The sequence below is a fragment of the Podarcis raffonei genome, chromosome 6 (assembly GCF_027172205.1).
Source record: "Podarcis raffonei isolate rPodRaf1 chromosome 6, rPodRaf1.pri, whole genome shotgun sequence".
Taxonomy (NCBI): domain Eukaryota; kingdom Metazoa; phylum Chordata; class Lepidosauria; order Squamata; family Lacertidae; genus Podarcis; species Podarcis raffonei.
This window is the reverse complement of record NC_070607.1, coordinates 23,862,425-23,887,468: the sequence shown is the minus strand read 5'-3', so window position 1 is coordinate 23,887,468 and position 25,044 is coordinate 23,862,425. Positions and strand designations below refer to the sequence as shown.

General features: G+C 42.5%; 2 protein-coding genes across 2 annotated transcripts in view; both read left to right on the top strand.

The window, feature by feature from the left end:
• LOC128415446 (putative ferric-chelate reductase 1) overlaps nucleotides 1–1,812 on the top strand; it is a 31,627-nt gene extending 29,815 nt beyond the window's left edge. Inside the window, exon 17 of the mRNA XM_053391654.1 lies at nucleotides 350–1,812. Within this exon, the coding sequence (XP_053247629.1) occupies nucleotides 350–439 (90 nt within the window). The 3' untranslated portion in view covers nucleotides 440–1,812. The remainder of the gene's footprint in view (nucleotides 1–349) is intronic.
• Nucleotides 1,813–10,260: 8,448 nt separating this feature from the next.
• The window catches only part of LOC128415444 (uncharacterized protein DDB_G0271670-like), a 28,358-nt gene continuing 13,574 nt past the window's right edge, over nucleotides 10,261–25,044 (top strand). Inside the window, exons 1-8 of the mRNA XM_053391651.1 lie at nucleotides 10,261–10,370; nucleotides 16,647–16,842; nucleotides 17,773–17,909; nucleotides 19,131–19,222; nucleotides 20,020–20,374; nucleotides 21,729–21,761; nucleotides 23,272–23,310; nucleotides 23,991–24,032. Of these exons, the coding sequence (XP_053247626.1) occupies nucleotides 16,647–16,842; nucleotides 17,773–17,909; nucleotides 19,131–19,222; nucleotides 20,020–20,374; nucleotides 21,729–21,761; nucleotides 23,272–23,310; nucleotides 23,991–24,032 (894 nt within the window). The 5' untranslated portion in view covers nucleotides 10,261–10,370. The remainder of the gene's footprint in view (nucleotides 10,371–16,646; nucleotides 16,843–17,772; nucleotides 17,910–19,130; nucleotides 19,223–20,019; nucleotides 20,375–21,728; nucleotides 21,762–23,271; nucleotides 23,311–23,990; nucleotides 24,033–25,044) is intronic.

Here is a 25,044-nt window from a genome sequence, read left to right as displayed (position 1 = left end):
CAGGTTACAGACTCCGCTAACCCAGATATAGTACCTTGGGTTAAGAACTTTGCTTCAGGATGAGAACAGAAATCACGCAGTAGCTGTGCAGTGGCAGCGGGAGGCCCCATTAGGTAAAGTGATGCTTCAGGTTAAGAACAGTTTCAGATTAAGAACAGACCTCCAGAACGAATTAAGTTCTTAACCTGAGGTACCACTGTATAGTGAACAGATCTTTCTCATGGAAGATCTCAAACTGTATATCACGTAGAGATTGAGATTAAGCTGCGTACAAACTGCAGAAATAAAATTCAAAAACGTATAACTGTTAAGCAGAATTTTCATTGTTTTAATTTTGTTTCCTTTCTAGGTGAAAAGTGAAGTGATACTGCTGCTGCTGTACCTGTGTGGCAACCTGGCATTTTTAATAGCTCTGCTTATAGGTATTGGAAGGTCTTAAAATTGGTTTCCCATTTGGAGGAAGAACGATAATGGCTTCTGCTTTTTTTCTACCCAGACAGAAATTTCCAACCTCCTCTGTGCAATTGTCTACCTGGATGTACCGACTACTTGTTGAAAGGCATCAACACTGATCATGAAAGTTGTCTGATAATGATTCTAAGGGAAACTAATTTACAAATGAAGCCAAATATGGCAGATCCCAAGTGCGTGAGTGTGTTGACGTGAAATGCATCTTTAGTCCTGACCATGTTTGACGTACCGGATCAACATTTGGATATTGGTAGGGTTTCTTTTTCAAGCCATGGCAAGAGAAATTCTCCCCCTTCTTTTGTGATGCCATCTTAATCAGTTATTCTGTTACTTTAAAATTAAGGCTGGATTTACAATTTCACTCCCAGACAAATTCTAAGTACTACAGAGGCTCCATTAGTACTCCCTTTAACTTGACAAATGCAAGTACAATCAACACGCTCTTTCTACCACGCTGAGGCTGCAACCCTGCAAACATTTATTTGCAAGTAAACCCTACTGGCTGCTTTGGAATGCATGTCTGATTAAGACTGCAGTGTCTGTGTGGTCAGCTGCATGGAGATAAACACAGATCTCTCGCCTCTGCAGACAGCTCCATTCATTTCAGAGGAAGAGCACAATCTGTGGTCACATTTCTTGACATGAGTTCTGCTAGCGAGCTCTTTCATCAGTGAACAATTACTGGGGCATGGCATATATTTAATTATGACAACCCCCAGATTAATCACATTACTCTCTTAATGTTTTCTCCCATGGTTTTGCTGTCCTTAAATTACTGATCTAGTCCAGCAGCTATTGGCAAGACCTTGAATTGTCCCAAGCTGCAAATGTTTTGTCACATTTTACAACTCTGTGCCAGTGTTCAAAAACCGTTAGCAATAGAAAGATGTTTCACATGTAACACTAATCATGATAGCTGTCGAAGCACAGATTTATGAATTTAGAATCCATTTGGCTCTGCAATCTAAATGCAATACTGGCTGGCTGCCCCTTACCTGAGCCTCGTTCTCTGTTCTTCATCCTCTTCCTTTCTGCTTGCTCACTCCAGCCATCTAGCACAGAAGAGATGACTTCTTCTTTTTGCCTCCCACATGCCTGCATTGCGTTATTTGCCTTCAATCTGCAATCCTCAACAATGTCCAAGGGGAATTTTGTGGTTTTCCTCCACAAGACAGCACTTGCTGTTTAGCCTCGCCCCCCACCTGTCCCTGAATACATAGAATCATAAAAATGTAGAGATGTAACGGATCCTGAGGATCATCCAGTCCAACCCCCTGCAATGCAGGAATGTGCAACTGTCCCATACGGGGATCAAACATGCGACCTTGGAGTTATCAGCACCACCCATGCTATTCTCTTCTTGACAACAATGGCCAGAAAGAGGGGAGGAGAGCTCCATTTTTCCCCTGGGTTGTTGACAGCCCCAATGGGAACAGTCCATTTGGCTATGTAGACCTTGGCCTGGTCCAGCATGTTAATTCTTATGTCTGTAATAATCCAAAGCAAAACACCAGCATCAATGTTATGATCAACTTTTGTATTATTATTCATATGCTGATTTTAAAATATTCCTTTTGTACTGTTCAGATTTTATATGATTAAATGCAATTCTTTTTGCATCTGTTGAAATAAAAGTCTCGTTGAGCGACAAGTGGCATTCTCTCTTGCAAATGCAAGCAGGTCTTCTGTTTTCCTACAACTTCCCTACACAAATAGCTCAGAGAAGCTCAGGAAGCTTGGTTATAACTCTTCAGGATTTGGAGAGTTGCCGCCCAAGATGTTTGGTGTCTTATGCAAAGAATAAGAAGGAGCCCCTTCCTGGTCCACATACAGATTGCAACCCAACCAGCCATTGAATCTTAACTTCAGCACTGAGATCAACACTTGAGGCCAGCAGCCTAGTTTAGGGGGCACAGGGCTTGCGAGTTCAAGGTGCTTGGGGGCAGTGGTTGGAGCTATTATTGTTACCCAGTTCCCCCACCAAGCACATCAGTCACTGCACTCTGCCTAATAGTAGGGCCAGCCCAGTCAAGGCTGTAAGGGCAGGTGGGACAACTGGAGTCCTTCCTCTTGTTCTCACCCAAGTTGCTATGGAAGAGAGAGGGGGAAATAGCAGGAACTTTACATCTCTTCTTTCCATAGCAGTAGTTCACTATTACAGTGGTACCTCTGGGTGCGAACGGGATCCGTTCCGGAGCCTGGTTTGCATCCTGAAGCGAACGCAACCCATGTGTGCGCGGGTCGCAATTCACTACTTCTGTGCATGCGTGTGACATCATTTTGAGCGTTAGCGCGAGCGGCGAAACCCGGAAGTAATGCGTTCCGTTACTTCCGGGTCGCCGCAGAGCGCAACCCGAACACGCTCAACCTGAAGCAACTTTAACCTTGAGGTATGACTGTATTTGTTTATTTTATAAATATTTATTATTAAAATCCAATATAAACCACATTTTACCAATGTCAAATTACAATTCAAATTCAAATATATATCAATTATATAGCCAATTATACACTTTGTATGACTTCCTGCGTGCTAGATTTCAAGGTGAGATGATTTTATTTCATCCTGCTTCCGAGTCTTACGGTAATTAATCCAATTACATTCAGTCTTGATCTTAATCCCTTATTGACAGCTACAGAGTTTTTGACTTCCATTCAAATTAACACATTCAATAATTGCCCTCCCCCCCGCAAGAGGAGTTCTATATCCCAAATATTTCCTGTTGATCTTATCCCTATTGTTTCTTCATTCTTCACTATTTTTTAAACCTGTTTTCCCAGGTGAAATATATAAAGCTGTGAGAAGGGGGAGCCAGTATTGACTATGAAGGGACATGCACGGAAACTAAAGTGAATGCTCTTGTGATTTTTTATTATTCTCTTCTGTTTTGTAGCCTTTGTTGTATAGGGCTGGGAAAGAATCGCCAGCCGGCCCCCCAATCCTTGGAGGACTACTAAAAGTCAGCGCAGCAACACAGGGCCTTGGTGGACCAGTGATCTGATAATATAGAATTGTAAGGGACCGTGAGGGTCATTTAGTCCAACCCCCTGCAATGCAGGAATCTTTTTGCCCAACGTGGGGCTCGAACCCAGGACCCTGAGATTCAGAGTCTCATGCTCTGCTGTCTGAGCTATCCCACAGGATATAAGGCAACTTGATCTGCTAATCTCTAGGGAACCACAGCACATCCTTGATGAGGGGGGAAATGGACAAACCCTGAAATAGGATGAACATTCCTACGCTGTGCATCACTTCTCTTCCTCTGTTGGTAAGACAGGAGACCCCTTTCATAATTTGCCTTCCATCCATGGCCATTAAAACGCTAACACAATAATGATTATAGGTATTCGCTATTGTTTGTACCAATCATCGTTGCCTCATTGCATAGCTTGCTGGCAACCTCACATCCTCCAGGCCAAGGAAGTAGTAATTGCTGGCATTCATGTGTTAAATACAGATAATTAGCAATCTGTTATAATCCACTGACAGAAGGAGCTCTCCTCTTGAAGTACAGTGGTACCTCGGGTTACATACGCTTCAGGTTACAGACTCCGCTAACCCAGAAATAGTACCTCGGGTTAAGAACTTTGCTTCAGGATGAGAACAGAAATCGTGCTCCAGCGACACGGCAGCAGCAGGAGGCCCTATTAGCTAAAGTGGTGCTTCAGGTTAAGAACAGTTTCAGGTTAAGAACGGACCTCCGTAACGAATTAAGTACTTAACCCGAGGTACCACTGTATCTTCATTTTGGTCTTCAGATTATGATAAATCTGGTCAACAATATCATGAGCACAGAACAAACTGTTGATGTGTTATGTGCTCTTTTCTGCAGCTACAGAGAACTTTATACGAGCTCACAATGTTATTCTCCCTCCACTGTCCCTGTGAAACTCTCTCATATGGAGTTGCTCCTAGTCAGTACCTTATTTTCTTGCCATTTCTTTCATTTCCTCAGATGTACAGTGGTACCTTGGGTTACATACGCTTCAGGTTACAGACTCCGCTAACCCAGAAATAGTACCTCGGGTTAAGAACTTTGCTTCAGGATGAGAACAGAAATCACACAGCGGCAGCGGGAGGCCCCATTAGCTAAAGTGGTTCCTCAGGTTAAGAACCATTTCAGGTTAAGAACGGACCTCCAGAACGAATTAAGTACTTAACCCGAGGTATTACTGTACTGAGACTTTTGATATTTGGAATACAGAAAAGCAGTACTATTTAGGGGGATGAGAACAGCAATATTCAAATTAAGGTAGCGGAGAGAATCGAAGAATTGTAGAGATGGGAAGGACCCTGAGAGTCATCTGGCCCAACCAACTGCAACGCAGGAAAATGCCTCTGGCAACCTGAGACAGGTTGAGAGTGTGGGGATCTTGGAGTTACTGGTTCCAGCATCCAGAGCTGGACCAGCGGGATAATGTGTAGGGAAATTTTCAGTCTTTGATGTTTTATTATATTTGTTGGAGACTGGGCAGAGAGGCTGCAGCAATCCAATCAGATGGCCTGGTTAGGTAAAGATAAAGGGACCCCTGACCATTAGGTCCAGTCGTGGTCGACTGGGTTGCGGTGCTTATCTCGCTTTATTGGCCAAGGGAGCCGGCGTACAGCTTCCGTGTCATGTGGCCAGCATGACCAAGCCGCTTCTGGCGAACCAGAGCAATGCACGGAAACGCCATTTACCTTCCTGCCAGTACCTATTTATCTACTTGCACTTTGACGTGCTTTCGAACTGCTAGGTTGGCAGGAGCAGGGACCGAGCTCACCCCGTCAAGGGGATTCGAACCGCCGACCTTCTGATTGGCAAGTCCTAAGCTCTGTGGTTTAACCCACAGTACCACCCGCGGCCTGGTTACAAAGAATAAAAATACAACCATCATCATTCACCCATCCTTGATACAGCAAATGTAGGGCAGCCCACGGGACAGAGGGTTGCTGCTGTCGCAGGAACGTTAGGGATACACAAGCCAGTCTCTGAATCTGTCACCTCTGCAGAGGGGGAACTTTTGTTGGGAAAAAAAATCCAAAATATTATCAAAGACCAAATCACCATAATAGTGTCTCATCGTATCTCGCTTGGTGGAACGGAAGACTGCATTCATCTATTTTTGCAGCTGCCCCATGCTAAAGATGGCCAACAAGATCCCAGAGAACATTTTCTGCAGGGTCAGGTTGTCTCAGAGGGAGCCCAGCACCCCAATAAAAGAAGTGGCAAATAATGTTATGCTGAGGAGAAGAAGAAGACTGTGCCCCTTGGATGGTATCCAACATTACATGACTGGACTTCCCCTTCTTTTCCTCCTGAGGAAATAAAGAATGCATTGGGAGTGAACAGTGACCCATACTGCTGAAATTATCTACATCCACAGGTTAATCCTGTTCAAAATTTGAATGAGCATTTTTGCTGGTGTAGGTCTCACATTCTCACTGAAAACTATTCAAAATAAGCAGCAGGAGCAGTGCTGTATTAAAAATTGATTTAATGGCAGGGTCAGTTACAATTGGCCAGTTCTGACTAGGAAGTCAAACTGGGTTCTTTCAGTCAGCTTTGTAATCTTACCAATGCATTCATAACCCTATATTAATAATACACATCTTTATAAGAAGCAACTGGATGACTCTATTGAAACAAAAGCTATTGATTCATGCTGTAACTTAACATAAACTTGTGTAATATAGCATGATTTGCTTGGGCTTCCTTGTGTTTCCAAGCCGCACCTCTTGGCAGTCATGTCTTAAAATTAAGACATAGTGACACTTGGCTGGACATGCCTCAAAGCACTTTCAATGAAACTGATTTTGGAGCCAGCAGAGCACAGACTGAATATCAGGATAAAAATGACAGAAAGCCAAATTGCCCTGTGTTGTTCCCTTGGAAACAATGATCTGGTATCACCTGAGCGATTGCAGCACAGGATGGCAAGTGATGGAGAGATAATAGGTTTTGTACACAGTGGCCACACACCCAGCTCTTCCCATTCTGCAGGGTTGGCAAGTAAGTCATCTTGCCTCCAAGAGTCCTGCTTGCACAGCACAGAGGCAACTTCCCCACTTAACAGGGAGGAGGACATCTACTCTACTTATGTGTCAGGCAAGGCTTACCTTCCGCCTCTCTGCAGATAACAGCACAAAGCAAAAGCAGTCTTTTGCAGCAGCAGAGAGGTTTACTGAACACAGCACAAACATTCAGCATCCATTCTCACCGTGGAGGTGCTCCCAGTTGAGTTCCTCCCACTTCCCTCTAGTTACTTCCGTCTTCCCGTCTCCTCACCACATGATCCCTCCACCACTGAGCCTTCTGAGAGGCTGTCCTATCCAGACACCTGGCTCTCAGGCTCATGGGATGCATACTTTCTAGTGAGGGAGATTCAGCCAGCTCTCTCTCTTCCTGTTCCTCTCCCCTTGCTTGCTCTTCTCCCAGCTCACCCCAACTGTCAGTTCCCAAACTGTGTCCTTCCACGAACCATTGCTCTAGGTCGATACTATCCTCCTGCTCCAGAGGAGCTTCAGGATTAGGCCCTTGAGCAGAGGGAGAGGGGTGCTCCCACCATTCTTCCTCAGAGCAATACCCTTTAGTCTGGTTCCTGACATCATGGGATGAGGCATCCAGCTTACCTTAGTTATGATGATGTCACACGAAGCTCATACTCTTTACTTGGCTTTTTCCCCAGCCGGAACTTGCCGGAACTCAGTTCTGGCACCTCTCAGGTGGGCGCCATTGGCATTCTAAGAGAACAAGGGAGGTAGTCATGGTGAGTTCCGGCACCTCTTTTTCTAGAAAAATAGCACTGCTTATAAGGTCCAACTTGGAGAAGCCCAAGTACATGGAATAATAATAATAATAATAATAATAATAATAATAATAATAATAATAATATTTATGCCCCACCCTCCCCGGCCAGAGCCAGGCTCAGAGCAGACTAACACCAGTAAAATTACAGTAAAAACATAAAGGGGGGGGACAATTTAAAATACAGGTTAAAAATACAATTTAAAATGCAGCCTCGTTTTAATAATAGCCGATAGATCAAAATCAATAAGGGGAGGGAAACATAAGGATCAGTCTGAGTCCAAACCAAAGGCCAGGCGGAATAGTTCTGTCTTGCAGGCCCTGCAGAAAGATGTCAAGTCCCTCAGGGCCCTAGTCTCTTCTGATAAAGTGTTCCACCAAGTCAGGGCCAGTACAGAAAAGGCCCTGGCCCTAGTTTAGACCAATCTAACCACCTTGCGACTTGGAACCTCCAAAATGTTGTCATTTGTGGGCCTTAAGGTCCTCTGCGGGGCATACCAGGAGAGGCGGTCCTGTAGGTACGTGGGTCCATGGGCTTTTGCATATATATTGCACAGGGTGTACGGGGTGTTAGGGGAGGGGTAGTGACTCTAGTGGAGGGTATGTCATACTCCTCCTGGGGTAGTTTGTTGACCTATGGTCCCCTCTCATCTTTCACTTGTGGCTCCTAGAAGCTGTCAGAATGGGACAGTGGCCACACCCCGGGAAACAGCTTTGACTGCAGCTAAATCAGATGAGGTAGCCGATAGGTCTCAAATCCTTGGTGAGTTAGGGACTTTCCTTGCATGTGTAAACAGGATCTGGCAGATTGAGCAACCATTAGTAGGCCCAACAGTCAAGAAAGCAGTTTCTGTGTGTGCTGTATGGGGAAGTGATGTGGCTCATCAACCTGGGAAGATAGCCCATCTAGGAGAAAAAAAACTGACCCTAAACCTCCACTGCCTTGTGGCATGTCTTCGGGAGAGGAATAAGCCACAGGGAACATCACTTATGTGTTTGGGGAAGGTGTTGACAGCTCTGGCTAACAGCTGCTATAGCAACTTACGAACTGATGTCAGCAACAATTGTCTTCTGTAAGTGCTAAGTAAGTCATCCCTGTTAAAATTATGATGCATCCTTGAAGCTCACAGGCACCCATTGAAGAGGAAATACTTTTGACTTTATGTGCACCTGATTGCAGCAGGTAGAGCTCTTGCAACATTTCCTAGAAAAGGCAATCCTGGTTCCTTCCTTTCAGCAGAACTGTCCCTTATGTTTCAAAAAGGTTTCTTTGTACTTCAAGAAACAAAGCTTATCCAACAGAGTTCATTCAGCTAGGAACATTACACAGAGTCACTCTTTTCTCAACCTGGTGTCTTCCAGATGTTTTGGAGTACAACTCCCATTTTTCCCTGGCTGGGGCTGATGGGAGTTGGATTCCAACAACAGCTGAAGGGCATCAGGTTGGGGACACGGTCATTTTGGGAGCATGGGAAAGCTGACATTTAAAGGAAAGTGAGAAGTAACATGGTCTCTGCTTCATCAAAAGAAACCTGTAGGCTTTGATCCAGCTAGGGTTGCTGTTCCAATTCAAGCCAGGTCAGGAGAAAGGCACCAACCTGCTTCTTTTGGGGAACGAAAGACTGTTGTTGTTGTTGTTGTTGCTGCTGTTTAGTCGTTTAGTCGTGTCCGACTCTTTGTGACCCCATGGACCAGAGCACGCCAGGCACTCCTGTCCTCCACTGCCTCCCGCAGCCTGACCAAACTCATGCTGGTAGCTTCGAGAACACTGTCCAACCATTCGTCCTCTGTCGTCCCCTTCTACTTGTGCCCTCCATCTTTCCCAACATCAGGGTCTTTTCCAGGGAGTCTTCTCTTCTCATGAGGTGGCCAAAGTATTGGAGCCTCAGCTTCAGGTTCTGTCCTTCCAGTGAGCACTCAGGGCTGATTTCCTTAAGAATGGATAGGTTTGATCTTCTTGCAGTCCCATGGGACTCCCAAGAGTCTCCTCCAGCACCATCGTTTAAAAGCATCAATTCTTTGGCGATCAGCCTTCTTTATGGTCCAGCTCTCACTTCCATACATCACTACTGGGAAAACCATAGCTTTAACTATACGGATCTTTGTTGGCAAGGTGATGTCTCTGCTTTTTAAGATGCTGTCTAGGTTTGTCAAGATTTGTCATTGCTTTTCTCAACAAAAGACTATAGAGACTAAATCCAATTCCCAAACATCTGAATGGCATTGCTGCCAATATTCTCTTACCAGGATTATGTAGGCTGAGCTGCAAAAAACAGTGTCCCCTCCCACAGCCATTCCTGGGTGGGCTCACTGATTTTAGGAAGCTCACTTCACACATCAAACTCCATTTTGTAGCTATACATCCTAAGGTATTTACCACAAGCTCAAAATAACCATATGCTGCAAAGCTGTTTTGTAATGGCCACATGATTTACACCTGTGCACAACCCCAAAAGTATGAGTGGATTGTGGATACAAAAAAACCCAAAAAAACAACACTTGAGTAAAATGTGAGAATTAGGGTCAAACCAGACATTGGAAGAGATGTAGATTAGCTCCAGTGATGCCTCTTCCTTGTAACACCTGACACAAAATGGCACAGATTAGTAGTAAATGTTGTATTTATTCACATCTTGCCTTTTTCCCTGTCAGGGACTCAATGTGGCTTACAGCTAAAATAGAAACAGCTTAAAAGTTGTCAGTTTTGGGGTACAGGTTTGCTTTATTTCCCCACTGTGAGGAGAAAGACTTTGAGAAGTTGAAAACAACATAGCAAAGCTGAAGCTTTGATTTGGCAAACTGTTACTAAGCAGCAAATGCAGTTCAATCAATTTTAAATATCAACCTTTGCAGATCACCGAAGGAAGGAAAGTGTCTTCAAGGTCAGGGAAAGAATGACTACTGCCATAGATGATTTCATTTGCCATGTGGTAATTTCTGAGGTGGAGGCTAAGGTGTCATTAATGGGCTGTTCTCCATCCTCTGCCTTCTGACAGGTTGAGCCACCCAGTTCTTCCCTGCTATTTGTTACATTGCTCTCAGAGTCCTACACTACAAGGTTGCAGGACAGAGCCACAAGTACCAAGGCTGACCAGAAACAGGATTATTAAGGTAGGTTGCTGAAATTCTAAACAGTTTCCCCTTGTACCATTGATTTTCATAGACACTGAATTGTACTTAATGGAATGTCTTGACTGAAATGTTTTCAGCTGGAGAATAAAGCTAGGCTTTGAAATTGAACCCCGATAGGTGGACCCAAACTGGCTTGTTTGGGTTGTATTTTATTCAGAAAGTAAAGTTTGGGATGGAAAACTGACATAACTGAGTGCATGTTTAAGGTATTTGTTGTTACTATTAACTGAGGGGTTAAACCAAGATGTTGAGGATCAAATTCACTTACCTATGAACTTGGTAGCTGAGAAAAGTTAATGCAGATAATGCAGGTTTATGGTGTATATAGTCCTATGAAGCCAAGCCAAGTTAAGTGTGAAGATTGATGGGCAATTGGGCACACATTCTGTTAACAGCAAGAGAAAGAATATGGAAACATACAGTTCATTGAAGGAAGAGAAATCTTAATGCCTCCACTTCCTACATAAAATTCAATGGCCTTAAGCAGGAATTATCTCCATGTATCTGAAGAATGCAGGCAATTACTTTACTTCAACAAAATTGCTCTTTATTTTCACTCCAAATTGCACAAGTTCTCGGGTGGTAAATATACACATTTCTTTCTCAATCTGAATTTGCATTTGGATTTCCTTGCACAACATTGCTAGCCTAGTCCAACCAGCTGAAAAAAGAGTGGGTTGTTGCTGTGACCGAGAAACAGGCCCACAGACCTGTCCGGGTGCATTCATTGTGGGCCCCTCCTGGTAATCGTCATGCATCTGGAAGAAAGTGGGATCGCCCAAAGTATACGTTTCATATTGGGCCCGGAAACGCCTGTTGAGAGTTCTACCGAGGCAATTCAGGCCAGAAGACATGTGAGATCCCCTGCAAGATGAAGGATCCTACTGAACACCGAAGACAGATGTGCAAATTTGTCAATCGTTTGAGCCTAAAGCAAGGGTTGAAGGGAGCTGCTGCCCAAAGCACAACCTCTGAGTTGACCTCTCCCTGTCCCACAAGAGAAGGACTGTGAATAAGATGGGTAGATGTTTAGAGTGATTCTGCAACGGCTAGTCTATATACTGGGTCTCTCTTCCTGGCTGCCAAGACTCCCTGGACCCTACCTTCTCCAAAGAACTATTACACTAGCTACACTGAATACTCGTGCCTACACTTCACTGAAGTGTATTTCCTCATGGGGAGGGTCTAAGCAGTAAGTCATGGAGTGTGAGGTCAACCCAAGCTCTATCTCTGCACTAGTCTTGGTGTTGTTGGGTGGATACGCATTGCCTCTCCTCTGGAGACATTGGGAGCATAGCAACAGTAGTGGGATTGTTGTCAGAGATCAAGATCTCCTACCTGAGTGATAGTCTTCCATATCCTAGGGAAAAGGCTGCCTTGATCTCCAACAGGGTCATTGGAATTGGACTCCACACTGTGATAGAGAATACCGTATTTTTTGCTCTATAAGACTCATTTTTTCCCTCCTAAAAAATAAGGGGAAATGTGTGTGCGTCATATGGAGCGAATGCAGGCTGTGCAGCTATCCCAGAAGCCAGAACAGCAAGATGGATTGCTGCTTTCACTGCGCAGCAATCCCTCTTGCTGTTCTGGCTTCTGAGATTCAGAATTTTTTTTTCTTGTTTTCCTCCTCCAAAAACTGGGTGCGCCTTATGGTCTGGTGCATCTTATAGAGCGAAAAATACGGGTAACTTCTCCTCCATCTGCAATATATCTGGCCCTATGTCAAAAGTCCCAGTGCCTTTCCAGCATTGGCTGGCTTGCGTCAAAGTCAGCAAAAGGTCTCATGATAAGCAATACTTCCCATCCCTTCTTCTGGCCTTCCACCTTTGCCTGTGCTGATAGGCTGAGATGGCAGGAATTGGAGCCACATCTATGGCCTATACAGTGGTACCTCGGTTCTTGAATGTAATCCATTCTGGAAGACTGTTCGGGTTCCGAAATGTTTGAAAACCGAGGCACAAAGGGCTGCCTGCAAATTCAATTGAGAAAATTGAAAAACATGCAGCGGAAGCCGTTTGATTTTCGAGGCGTGTTTGAAAATGGAAGCATTTGCGTCTGGGTTTTCGCCGTTCAGGTTCTGAAACATTCGTCAACGGAGACGTTCGAGAACCGAGGTACCACTGTACTTGAGTTTTCACTGCTTGGGGTCCATTTCGTGCATGTGTTCAATATACAGTGGTACCTCGGGTTACATATGCTTCAGGTTACATATGCTTCAGGTTACACACTTCTCTAACCCAGAAATAGTGCTTCAAGTTAAGAACTTTGCTCCAGGATAAGAACAGAAATTGGGCTCCGGCGGTGGGGCGGCAGCAGGAGGCCCCATTAGCTAAAGTGGTGCTTCAGGTTAAGAACAGTTTCAGGGTAAGAACAGACCTCTGGAATGAATTAAGTACTTAACCTGAGGTACCACTGTATTTTGCATTTGTTGAATCTTTAACGTAAGGATTTTGGGAACATGTCCTGCTGTTGTGTGGGATGTGGTTGTGCGAGTGTGATTCAAGGTGCCCATTGGAGAACTGTTGTGACATGTCTGGAAAGACCACAGTTCAGTGGCTGAACACACAGGGTGGTACCCAGCTAACTTGTTCCTTCAGCTCAGGGAATTCTGCTTGTGCAACAGGACATTATGCCTCTCCGCCCTTGCACACACCCCTAAAACAGTTCTGGAGGTTCCCTCAGCCCTCTAGAGCAGATATGGGGATGATGTGGAGCATGAGCAGGGAGAGAGCAGGGCAAGTTCCTTGTGGTGATAGCACATTAGTTGGATGCCATCCATGCTCTCCATACAGAAGGTTCCAGGTTCAATTCCTGACATGTTTAAAAAAGAAATGTTGGAGGGTATAACAGAGTGTTTTGTAAGACTTCACCATTTTTGCCCAGCTTAATTCCTGCTTCCAAGCAGCCACATAACTTACATATATCTCAGCCAGTCTGCTCCCAGTCAGAAATGAAGGATCAAGAAGACTTTCCACAGAGTCTGTCATTTATTTGGTGACAAGCCAGAGCATGTAAATCTATAGAGTATCTTCAGCAGCATTCCTGTTTACCAGTTTTTCCAGACCAGCTAATTTGAATGCAATGGAGTCAGAGTATCGATGGGTGCACACAGACTAATTTGAGCAGCAAAACACTTTGGAAGAACGTTCGGCTTCATGTTGGACCAACAATTTTGTGCCTGGGACTGAACTTAATTGGAACTGGTTCTGTTAGTTCGCTGCCGAAGCTGTCAGTGAACAGCACAGATTGGATTGGTCTCTGTGTCGTTACAAAATGCCTCCCCCTGTCCATTCGCCAGAGCAACATTTGCAATAATAAAAAGGAGTTGCTGGACACTTTTAATAATAATAAGAAGTTAATGGATGAATGTGCGTCTAACTGAATAAATGTAAATAAACAAAATGCCCATCTGAAACCTGAGGGGAGTCTCAAGTCTGAGGACTGAATCAGCCATGCAACTACACATATATTGTATGTGTGTGTGTGTGTGTGTCATTAGTAGTGTGACAATTAGTGTGGGGAGACAGACTCGCTACCTAAGAGAAACAGAAGCACTAACTCCTGTTTTTAAAGTGCATTTGGGTGCACTATAATTAGAACAGAATCAAGTATATCAGCTTTATGAGTCAGATGAAAATGGTTTCAAAAGAGCTCTAACTCAGGGTTTAAACTGGGAATACCAATTACTTATTCACTATATTGCCATGACAGGGGTTGGAATTGCAGGTGTTAGCAGAACTCTTTTACCTAGGAAGTCAGGTGACTCGTGGATATCCAATCAACTTCCTCCTGCCTTCTCTTACATGACCTCTGAGAATTCCTGAGCAATTTCTGATACACTTTTAGGAAACACGACACATGGCCGGCCCTCCTTTGCAGCAAGAATGAAACTAAATATTTATTATTCTTATTTATAATTTTCATTTATGAGAAACATTTCAAACAGAATCATCTTTACATATCATATTTGGACTTCCCTCTCCCTCTTTCTGTGGTTCCTTATATTTACTCTCTTTTCCTACATATCTCAATTTAAATCTATTTTATATTTTATTTCCATCCATTTCTCTCTTTTTTAAAAAAAATTGCACGTTTTTACATTAATCATGCTAATGTCTTAATTTGTTTACGATGAATTTTAAAAAATTCAATAAATTATTTCCATTCCCCCTTAAAGACTTTGTTATCTTGATTTCTTATTTTTCCAGTAAGTTTGGCCATTTCTGCATTTTCCGTTAGTTTCTGTAGCCATTCTTCTTTCAACAGGATGTCTTCCTCTTTCCATCTTTGGGCAAATACCATTCTTGCAGCAGTGGTTGCATACATAGATAAAATCTTATGGTGCTTAGGTAACTCCAATCCCATAATTCCTAAAAGAAAAGCTTCTGGGGTGTTTTTTTGTTTGTTTACAAAAGCTATCTTAAACCTCTTTTTCAATTCATTATGTATCATTTCCCAGTAAGCTTTTATCTTACTGCAGGCCCACCACATATGGAAAAAGGTACCTTTATTCTCTTTATATTTCCAACACCTACTCGATTTTAATTTGTATATTTTAGCTAATTTACCAGGTGTTAGATGCCATCTATATAACGTTTTCATATATCTTTTTCTTAAACCATAACATGCTGCAAACTAAATAAACCCAGCCAACAATATACGACTGAAGATGAAAATGTGAATGAACAGTTTGCTACCTAAGTAGCTAAATGAAGAACAGACACAAACATGCTTCATTCCACCAGCTATACCCACAACCTACATTTAAAGAGCATTGCTCTCCCCCCACCAAAGGATCCTGGAAAATCATGGGTGTAGCCAAGGGTGAGGACAAGGAGGAGCAGCTGCCCCCCAATCAATAAAAATACATAGCAAATTGAGGTTCTGCCCCCCTAACAAAAGGCCTTGCTACGCCCAGGTGCAAAATGTTAAGAATGCTGGGAATTGTAGTGCTATGAGGGGTAAACCACAATTCCCATGATTCTCTGGGGGAAGCAATGTGCTTTAAAGTCTTGGTGGGGTTGTGACTTTCCATCATTCTTTCTACTGCTTCCCCCTACCCTCTTTGGTCGGGTCCACTTCCAAAGTTTTCTTTCCAGACAGAGAACTATTTCCTCAACTGTTTCCTTAAGGCATTAGAGGGTTAATTCCCAAGAGGGTTTCTCCCCACCTGCTTCCCTTCAGAACTGCACCCCATAATTTGGTAATTACAGACGGGAGTGCCCTTCAGCAATTCAACCTAGCAGTCTAAAGTTTCTTTCGGATTGTCTCGTGGATTTTACCAGCTAACATGTCCCAAGCAGCTGTTTATTTAAAGAAAAGAGTTTCAAAGAAGATGTCTGCATATTTCTTACAGGCACTAGGTTAATTCCCTAGTATTTCAAAGATTCCCCACCTCCCTGTTTTAAGGGAGCACGTATGACACCCTTACTCTGTGGCAACTACAAGATATAATGCCCTCTGGCATTTAAACCAGAACTATAAACCACCTCTGTGGTTATAGGTTGCCTTAATAAACTATTGTGTTGATTAGTTCTGTCAGGCAGACAAGTTCAGAAAAAGTCAACTGTTTCTTAATTCATTGAATATGGGCTTCATATGACTGTGGGGGGAGGAGATTAGCAACATGGGATTAAATAATAACAATGCATAACTTTAACAATATATACTATTATTTCTGAAACTTAACCAAGATCCATAGAGCTGAACTTATGCACACAGTATGCCATTCTTGGTCTGCTATGCTACTCCATTTGGACCATGAGGCCATTTTGGGCAAGCCTGCCTCTTGGGATTTTCAGGTCTTTAAAAGTGGGAGATATATACTAGAGCTCACACATTATCTGGTAAAAGTTAGTTTGGATTAATAAAGTTGGTGAGGTCCAGTGGAAGCCGAAACAGCACTGTACTTTGGGTTTTTGAGGGTTTGAGCAACTGACGACAAAAGATACTGACTCGTTTCTCTTGTCCTTGGGTCTCCTTCTTGTAATATAGAAATACTATTGAGGTTTTCACATACTAAATACACAAGCAAGGTCCAGTTTGAATAGGTAAGTTTTGCTTATCAAAAATGCTACGTCCATAATAAAATTACTTTTACTAATATAATCATAATTAAGCAAATAACTGAATATAACAAAGTTGCATACTCTTATTACCATTAACATTTAACTGAATTAAATGTTCTTTGTACATTTGTGTCAGCCATGGTTCCTCCGCCTTCTTATAAATAGCTTTATTCTCTTTCTTCAGATGGAGAAGTATTATTCCTTCGTGGTCATTTTTTGTGCTGTCTTCCTGCCCAAGGCCCTTGGATTTCCATACAAAGATGTTTCAATAGATTGTTTCTCCATGTTGCCGAATTGTGGAGGAGGACCACAGACATCTACTCCACCTTATGTCGTCTCTGTATCATTTGATAGATACGATCCAGGAAATGAAATACAAGGTACATGCTAACATTATGGATCAGAGATAGTTAATGAGTAGGGATGGGGGGGAAATGTGATTCAGTTCATTTAAAAAAAGCAAAATCACAAAATTTGTACTTCCACAACTGCTCTTTAATGTATATGTTATTTTATATTATTTTACCTTGCCTTGAGCTTTTAAATTTTGCAATTGGCGTTTTTTAAATTTTTTATACTGGTCATTGACCATAATAAAGTGATTTGACTTGCACTTCCAGAACAACGCAAGAACCAAAACAGCCAAAATTCACACTTCTCCAAATTTTCTAGTTAAGTAACTGCAGCTTTCTGGTTAAGTAATGTGTGAAAAATGTATGTATTAGAGCATATTTTAGTGAAAATGCACTATATTAGACAAAAATGTACTGGATCGGGGAATTCCTTAAATAGGAAGGTGCTACAACTAGATTATTGTACCGTTTTGTTATTTTAAGTTAGGTTAGGTAGCAAAATATATTTCAGGATTCTGTGGTGGAGTCTAGTTGTTTGAATGCTGTAATTCCACAGTGCAGAAAAAACACAGGAGTTACTGAGCAGAGAATTTGAGCTTCTTCCTGGGTATTTAAACTCAAATTTGAAATGGAAATGGAAATAAATGCTGATGCATGTGGCTCTTTTCATGAGAGTGGTGTTTCTTTGATGTAATGAACTCACAGAAGACACACTGGAGATGAGAACATATCTGATTCATTCCTGAAACTATTCAGAGGCGATTGCTATTCACTGCCATGGATGTAAATCATCCTGGCTTTCTAAATGCTGCAATCACTTAGCCAGTAAAGTTTTTGACTGAGACAGACCTGCTCTGCAAAAATGAAAGACCCAAGCGAACAAATGGGAAAATTCTGATGCGTAGTTTAACTCTGTTAAAAGTCATTATATTAAATTTATCTGTTGGTTTCCCCCAGTGACTCTAGAAGGAACGTCGTCTGCTGGATTCACAGCATTTATGGTACAGGCTCGGGAAATTGATGGCAATGTTCCCGTTGGCATGTTTCGCATCAGGGATCCAAATACGCAAGGCTACCCATGTGCCAACATGACGGTATGTGTTCATTTAACATGAGAAATTGCTTTCCTGATGGTGCCAGAGTGGTATTCATTAGCCTCAAAACAGAATGTATCATCGCTCTGTTTCTTCTTTTTCTTTAAAAATACAGAAGATATACCGTATTTTTTCGTGTATTGGATGAGGTTTTTTGGACTCAAAAATCATGTCAAAAAACTGGGGTCAGTGGCATGGGGGGCAGGGAGACGTGGGGCACCGCCAGCCATTTGGTTGGCTGGAGCACGGCTTTCCCCGATGCCAAAGTGAGCGGGGAGCAATCTGGGGGGTGTTTCCTGCCCACAGCTGACTGGGCGGACAGGCTGAACAACTTTGGGCTATTTCCCCTTATTTTCTTAAAACTGAGTCCCCCAAAATAGGGGGGTCTTATAGATTGGGGCGTCCTATAGATGGAAAAATACGGTACCTGTCTTCCTCCTTTTTCATAACCAAACTATTTGTGATAGGCAAGGCAGTTTTCTGCCAGGGCATCTGCCAAGGACACAAGTGCTTATAGAGCTGGGATAAATTTGCTTCTCAAAAATTTCCTGTGTGGATTTTAATGGCAAATATTCTTGAAAACTGAATATCCAGCACATATTTGATATTTAATGGTGGCATGGTGCATACATTTTTTGATGGTATCTAGTAGCTGAAATGCGATAGCAGTCAGTGTTTGCTGGCACCTGACATTTAGTGGTCAGTACCTGGTGCTATCCTACAGGTAGCTTGCAATTAGGGAACATTCTGGAAACACCTTCTTTAATAGATAAAAACTCATGGCCAAAATTTTATGAAACTTTGAGTTAATATCAACACTAGAGGCCGAATTGTAAAGTATGAAAATCAGTTTCATGTTTTCAGATTTAAATGCTGTCAAAAGGTCATTCAACTGTAAGAGTAGCCTAGGCTGTAATCCTGTACCAGTGCTTTCCTGGGAGTAAGCCCCACTGAACTTAATGGGACCTACTTCTGAATAGACATGGATAGGATTGCACTTTTAGGACACAATTCTACAGACATCGGCTCAGAAATAAGTCCTGCTGAGTTCAGTGGGGTTACTCCCCCAATCTTGGGTAAGCAGCTATAGGACTGCAGCCTTAATTAGTGATCTCGTTTCAACTATAGCATGAGGAACAATTTGCCTCAAATATTGTTTTTGAGCTATGTTTTTTTTTACTTGTGTGTCTAGATTCTGTTTCATTTGCCTTCTCCTTTCAGAATTCAGCAGTAAGTCACACGAATCCCAGCGTAAAACGCAAAGTCACAACTACATGGGTTGCTCCTCAGGGTACGAATAAGATTCGCCTTATGTAAGTTGTGGATTTCTTGCTATGTAATATTTATTGAGGGACTTTAGTTCTTTTAAAAAGGAACAAAATATATCAAGGTTGCATGTGTGGCCATATATTTGGAAATCACAAATGTTTATGCAGGCAGGTGCACGATCTTCGTGGTAGTGGCACCTTCCCTGTGGAATGCCCTCCCTTTAGATGTCAAGGAGATAAAGAACTACATAACTTTTAGAAGACATCCTGTATCAGGAAGTTTTTAATGTTTGCTGCTGCTGCTGCTAATAATAATAATAATAATAATAATAATAATAATAATAATAAATTTATTATTTATACCCTGCCCATCTGGCTGGGTTTCCCCAGCCACTCTGGGCAGCTCCCAACAAAATATTTAAAATAGAATCAAACATTAAAAACTTCTCTAAACAGGGCTGCCTTCAGATGTCTTCTAAAAGTTAGATAGTTGTTCATTTTCTTGACATCTGATGGGAGGGAGGGCGTTCCACAGGGCGGGTGCCACTACCGAGAAGGCCCTCTGCCTGTAACCTCACATCTCGCATTGAGGGAACCACCAGAAGGCCCTTGGTGCTGGACCTCAGTCTAATACATAGTGATGTATTACTATGTTTTTATATATGCTGTAACCCGCCCAGAGTAGCTGGGGAAATAGATAATTCTGGACTGAAAAGTATAATGCACATTCCCCCGAGAGAAAAATCTTATGTATAATATATATGATATTATATATCTCATTAGAGAAAAGCCTCAACACTAGAAATAGTGATGATTTCTTGGTGTTTTTTCTCCCCTCTCAGGGCTACTTTTCTTCAAGATTATGATACCTATTGGGTTGGCGTTCATAGCAAAACTCTCTCACCCAGATTTTCAGAAGTGGCTAATATTTCCAAACCCATCAATGATTCCAAACCCATCAGTGATTCCAAACCCATCAATGTTTCAATGGCAGCCAATAGCTCAGACCTAGCCAATGATTCTGTGGCATCAACAGTTTCTGATATTACCGATGATTCTGAGGAGTACGATGACGATTTTGATTTCAATACCCTCCTTGGTGACACTGAGGCAGTTTATGACAATGAGATACCTGTTGATTCTGAGGCGACGCCGGACTCCAGAACAGAAAATGCCACAGAAAAGAGCAGGAGGAAGGTATTTGTGAAATACTTATTACAAACCAAAGGAGGGGCATAATTCAACTGAACAGAACAAGTGCATGTTTTTCAAACACTTGATCGTGAATGTTGTGAATATGACCCACCATTATGTTCCTTTAGCAGCGTGGTTGTATCTTCTGCATGGCTGCTTCTTGCCACATCACTCCAGTAACTTAAGAAATGGAGGAGACCCTTTAGAAGGGACTCATTTATTCAGAATCAGATGCCAGTCTGTCAGAATTTTTGCTGAGGCTGCAACACTGGAACAGGCAGGAACAAAAGTCAAATTTTATTATTTTTCCAGCACATATTTTATTGGAACAGTATAAGATATGGCTACATTCTAGGAACTGGTAACATTATTTATAGGACCTTAAGAACCTTTATTCTGAGTGATTTCAAGCATCCAGCTTGCCCCTGCTCTCAGGTGGCGGGTATTACATATACCATGGAGCGGAGATGCGGGGGTGGAGCACGAAATTAAACCAGTTCACACTTAAATGTAAGCCTACAAAAGTTGCACTTGCCAAACCAATATGCAAACTAAAACGCAGTACTCTTCTAAAGTTCTCATTTCTCTGATGCAGTCCTCCAACCAAAGAATGCAAGCAGAAATTTGTACGTAATTGAAAAGTGCACACAAGAATGTTTATCAGTCGAAATCATGTTCAAAATTGCATTGTGTTGGGGGGGGGCAGGAATTGCTTGCAAAAATTAATACTGTAAATGTTAGGAGAAAAACACAGGAAAATGCAAACAAATGTGCACACAATCTTTTTCCCCCTTAATTGCAAATGTATGTGGAAAGGTGGCAAACCAAACTTAAGATTGAGAAAAAGATAAAGTGAAAACGATGGGATTTGTGTGTCCTCACCACCGAGGTGCCACAATAAACAGTACCCCCATGAATGAGTGTGTGGATTTATGAGTGGGATAAAAAACACCTTGGATTGATTGATTGATTGATCGATCGATCAATCAATCAATCAATCAATCAATCAATAATGGAACTTATAACAGGAATGCTATCTTCACTGGCATCCCTCTGGTGATGGTATTCCTACTTCAGTAGCCAGCAGTTAGCTAGTAATTGCAGTACTAGTTAGTTTCCCATTGGTGGGCGATTGTCTGGGTTGGCAAGTGGCTGGTGATGCATGAAGAACTGTCAATTGATGCTGCAGATTTCAAATGCTGCTAAAATGAAGGCTAATAACAGTAATCATGGTGGAATTGTTGTAAGCAGATCCGCACTTACAGAACCACCAGGTATTCCTTCACAGCTTTGCAACATTTTATTAGGTACAGTCCCTACTTTACAAAGCCGTACAACTTTTCTCTTTTCTTTTCAGTCCGTTCTGACTGTGAATGTCAACTGTGGCGAGGTAAGAACCTTTTTTAAAAAAGATTCCTCAGTGTTTCCCTCACTGTCAAGATCTTTTTAAGATGCTTATATATTTACTGTGTCTGTAAGCTCACCCATAATATAAAGTTCTCTGGGTGGTTTACCCTAAATAAGTATAAACACAATGGGAACACAAGGTAAAATAAAATCTTACCGTTTAATGAAAAGCAACAAGAAAACAAAACTCTCCACAACCCCAAAGTTGAAGCACAAATTTAAAAACTGAGAGAACCAGCTATGTAAGTTATTTAAAACATTTGGATAAACAGAAAGGGCTAAAAGGGGTGGCACAAGGTGAAACTCTCTGGGAAGACTGTTCCATAACTGGGGTATGCCCATCAGGCGTGCAGTAGCACAACCGGACACCTTCATCTGCCCCAGCTGCAACAAAACATGTCTCTCCCACATTGGTCTCTACAGCCATACCAGGAGCTGCAACCATCTAACAGCTTGACCTCACCCCCAAAGGCACACTCCTCCATCGTCCTTTGTCTCCCGAGACAGACGGATGCCAACCAGTACAATTTCATAAAACAGAACAGCATGCACCTGGGTTGCACTCCTGAAATGTTTAGAACGGCCCACTCTGCTTGAGTTAATCGACTCTTTTCTTTACCTGCTGTGAACAAGTCCACCCAGTTATACTGGGAAAGAGACATATTTGTACTTGGCAGAAGGCTATAATGCAGTTTGACTGGTTAAGTAAAATGAGTGGGCTGAGAACACTGCTTCATTTCACTGCTGTGAGCACTATAGTACTTGAAATGCATAAGGAAGGCACCAAGTCCCTTTTAATATTACCCCTGGGCCGGCCCTACCATTAGGCAAAATGAGACAAATGCCTCAGGCAACAGATACTGAAGTGGGGAGTAGCACTCCTCTAGACTAGCCTGCGGGAGGCTACAAGGAGAGAAGTGGGGTGTTTCATTGCGTAAACAAGAGTCTGCTGCATAACTGGAAGAGCAGATGTGGCGTTTGCCCGTTCGTTTAGAAAATGTCTGTACAGGGGGGAGAAAAAGGGTTAAAATGTAGACCAATAGGAAAGCCGGAGGCGGAGCCTACCTGTTTATAAAAGGGCTTAGCCCAATGTTTGAGTGATTAGTTGGTTGGTTTTAGTGGGTGGGTTGGTTGGGAAAGGCAGTTGGCAGTCAGTTGGAAATAGAGAGACAGTGCAGTGGGTTCTTGTGTGAGGGGAGGTAGAAGAGATAAAGACAGGATAAAATAAGAATAAGAAGGTAAAGAGTAACAACGTTTGGAATGCAGTTAAAGATTGTTTGTGTCTGCAATAAACTACACTCTTCTTTGTTAACTTGAGAACCTGACTGAGATTTACCGGGGAGGACCTGGTTGGTGGCAGCGGATTAGTGGTGTATGGGTCAATAGTCCGTGAGACGACCAGGGGCTCCGTACGAACGCCACAGCAGCGTTGTATAGAACCCAAAGTTCTTTAAAAAACAAAGCAAAACTTGAACAATCTTATTTTTTCTCAGGCTGGAGCAGTACAGTCAAGCAGTGGTGGTTGTGTCAAGGTAAGCATTATTTCCTTTAAAGGTCCTCATTCCCCTACAGGACACGACAATTATATACACATTTGTCTTGAATTTTTAAAGAATCCTTCTGCACATAAACAGACAGGCTTTTTATTTGGGTAAGTTTGAAGTGTCAGGCTCATTCTTCTGCATAAAATTATCCAGTCCTTATTAGTGTGTCTTCTGTCTGCGCTCCTGGTATATCTGCATCAGTACAGCTGGACGCCTTCATCTGCCCTAGATGCAATGAAACATGTCTCTCCCGCATTGTTCTCTACAGCTGTAACCCTCCAACAATTTGACTTTACCCCCAAAGGCACACTCCTCCATTTTCTCCCATTTTCTCTCTTCCTGTTTTGACCCAAATAACAGAGAGAGGAATTTTCACTTCTTTCATTTTTTGTTCTTGGTGCCTGCCCAAACAGATCACTTGCCAAAGATTCCACAGAGGCTTTTTAACTCTTCTTCCATGTCTTAAAAATTAAATCAACCTGTGCTGCATTTGAGCACAGTCAAAGGGTCCACTGAAATGAATTTCAGAGCAGCTCTGTTTATAATGAAATAATTCTTTTTTCCTTTTTTGATCTTTAAATATTAAAGGTTTGGGTTGCATTTATTCCCTCGTCATAATCCCTCATTTATTCCCTCATCATAATCTTAAATTCCTGATTAATTTTCAGAGTACACAAGGATCATCGCAGAGCAGTGGCAGTGAAGCCAAGGTAATTGCTGTTTTTTCCTTGCCATTAATTTTTTGTTTCTTCTCAGGACTTGATAGAGCCAAACTACATGTTACTCCTCACTACAAACTACACAGTAGCCACAAGTAATGTTAGTCCCATCACAGCTGTTCCAATCCAAGCAGTCCTTGGGAGGGGACAATTTTACGAAGGAGAAGTGCTGTGTTGCTTCTCCTAACATCATTGGTGCTGCTCGTGCATGGAGGTTTTTTGCACAATCCACATGAAATAAATTCTCATCAAAATGCCTTCTCCATAGTATTTCCCCATTTAAACCAGATTTGTCGTTTCTGCAGGGAATCTGATAAGTTAACAGAAAAAAGTACAGTGGAAACAGCAAATCAAAATTAAACGCTGGGCGTAGGGGTGGGGAATTGTGGAATTGCACTTTGATGAGGTCGACGCCATGTGGACACTGGGAGAAACTTGCATGCATGAGCAACAGTAAGTCCACAAAAAGTGCATCTCTTGGGAGCTTCCACACAGCAGTTAAGCCAGTGAATGCTTCAAAGTTTTGTATACAGTGGTACCTCTAGTTATGACCTTACCGTATTTTTCGCTCTATAAGATGCACCAGACCATAAGACGCATCTATTTTTTGGAGGAGGAAAACAAGAACAAAAATATTTTGAATCCCAGAAGCCAGAACAGCAAGAGGGATTGCTGCGTCTTATGGAGCGAATGCAGGCTGCGCAGCAATCCCTCTTGCTGTTCTGGCTTCTGGGATAGCTGCGCAGACTGCATTCGCTCCATAAGACGCACACACATTTCCCCTTACTTTTTAGGAGGGGAAAAGTGCGTCTTATAGAGCGAAAAATACGGTAATTCGTTCCAGAGGTCCATTCTTAACCTGAAACTGTTCTTAACCTGAGGTACCACTTTAGCTAATGGGGCCTCCCGCTGCCGCCATGCCGCCGCCATACAATTTCTGTTCTCATCCTGAGGTAAAGTTCTCAAATCAAGGTAACTCTTCCAGGTTAGCGGAGTTTGTAAC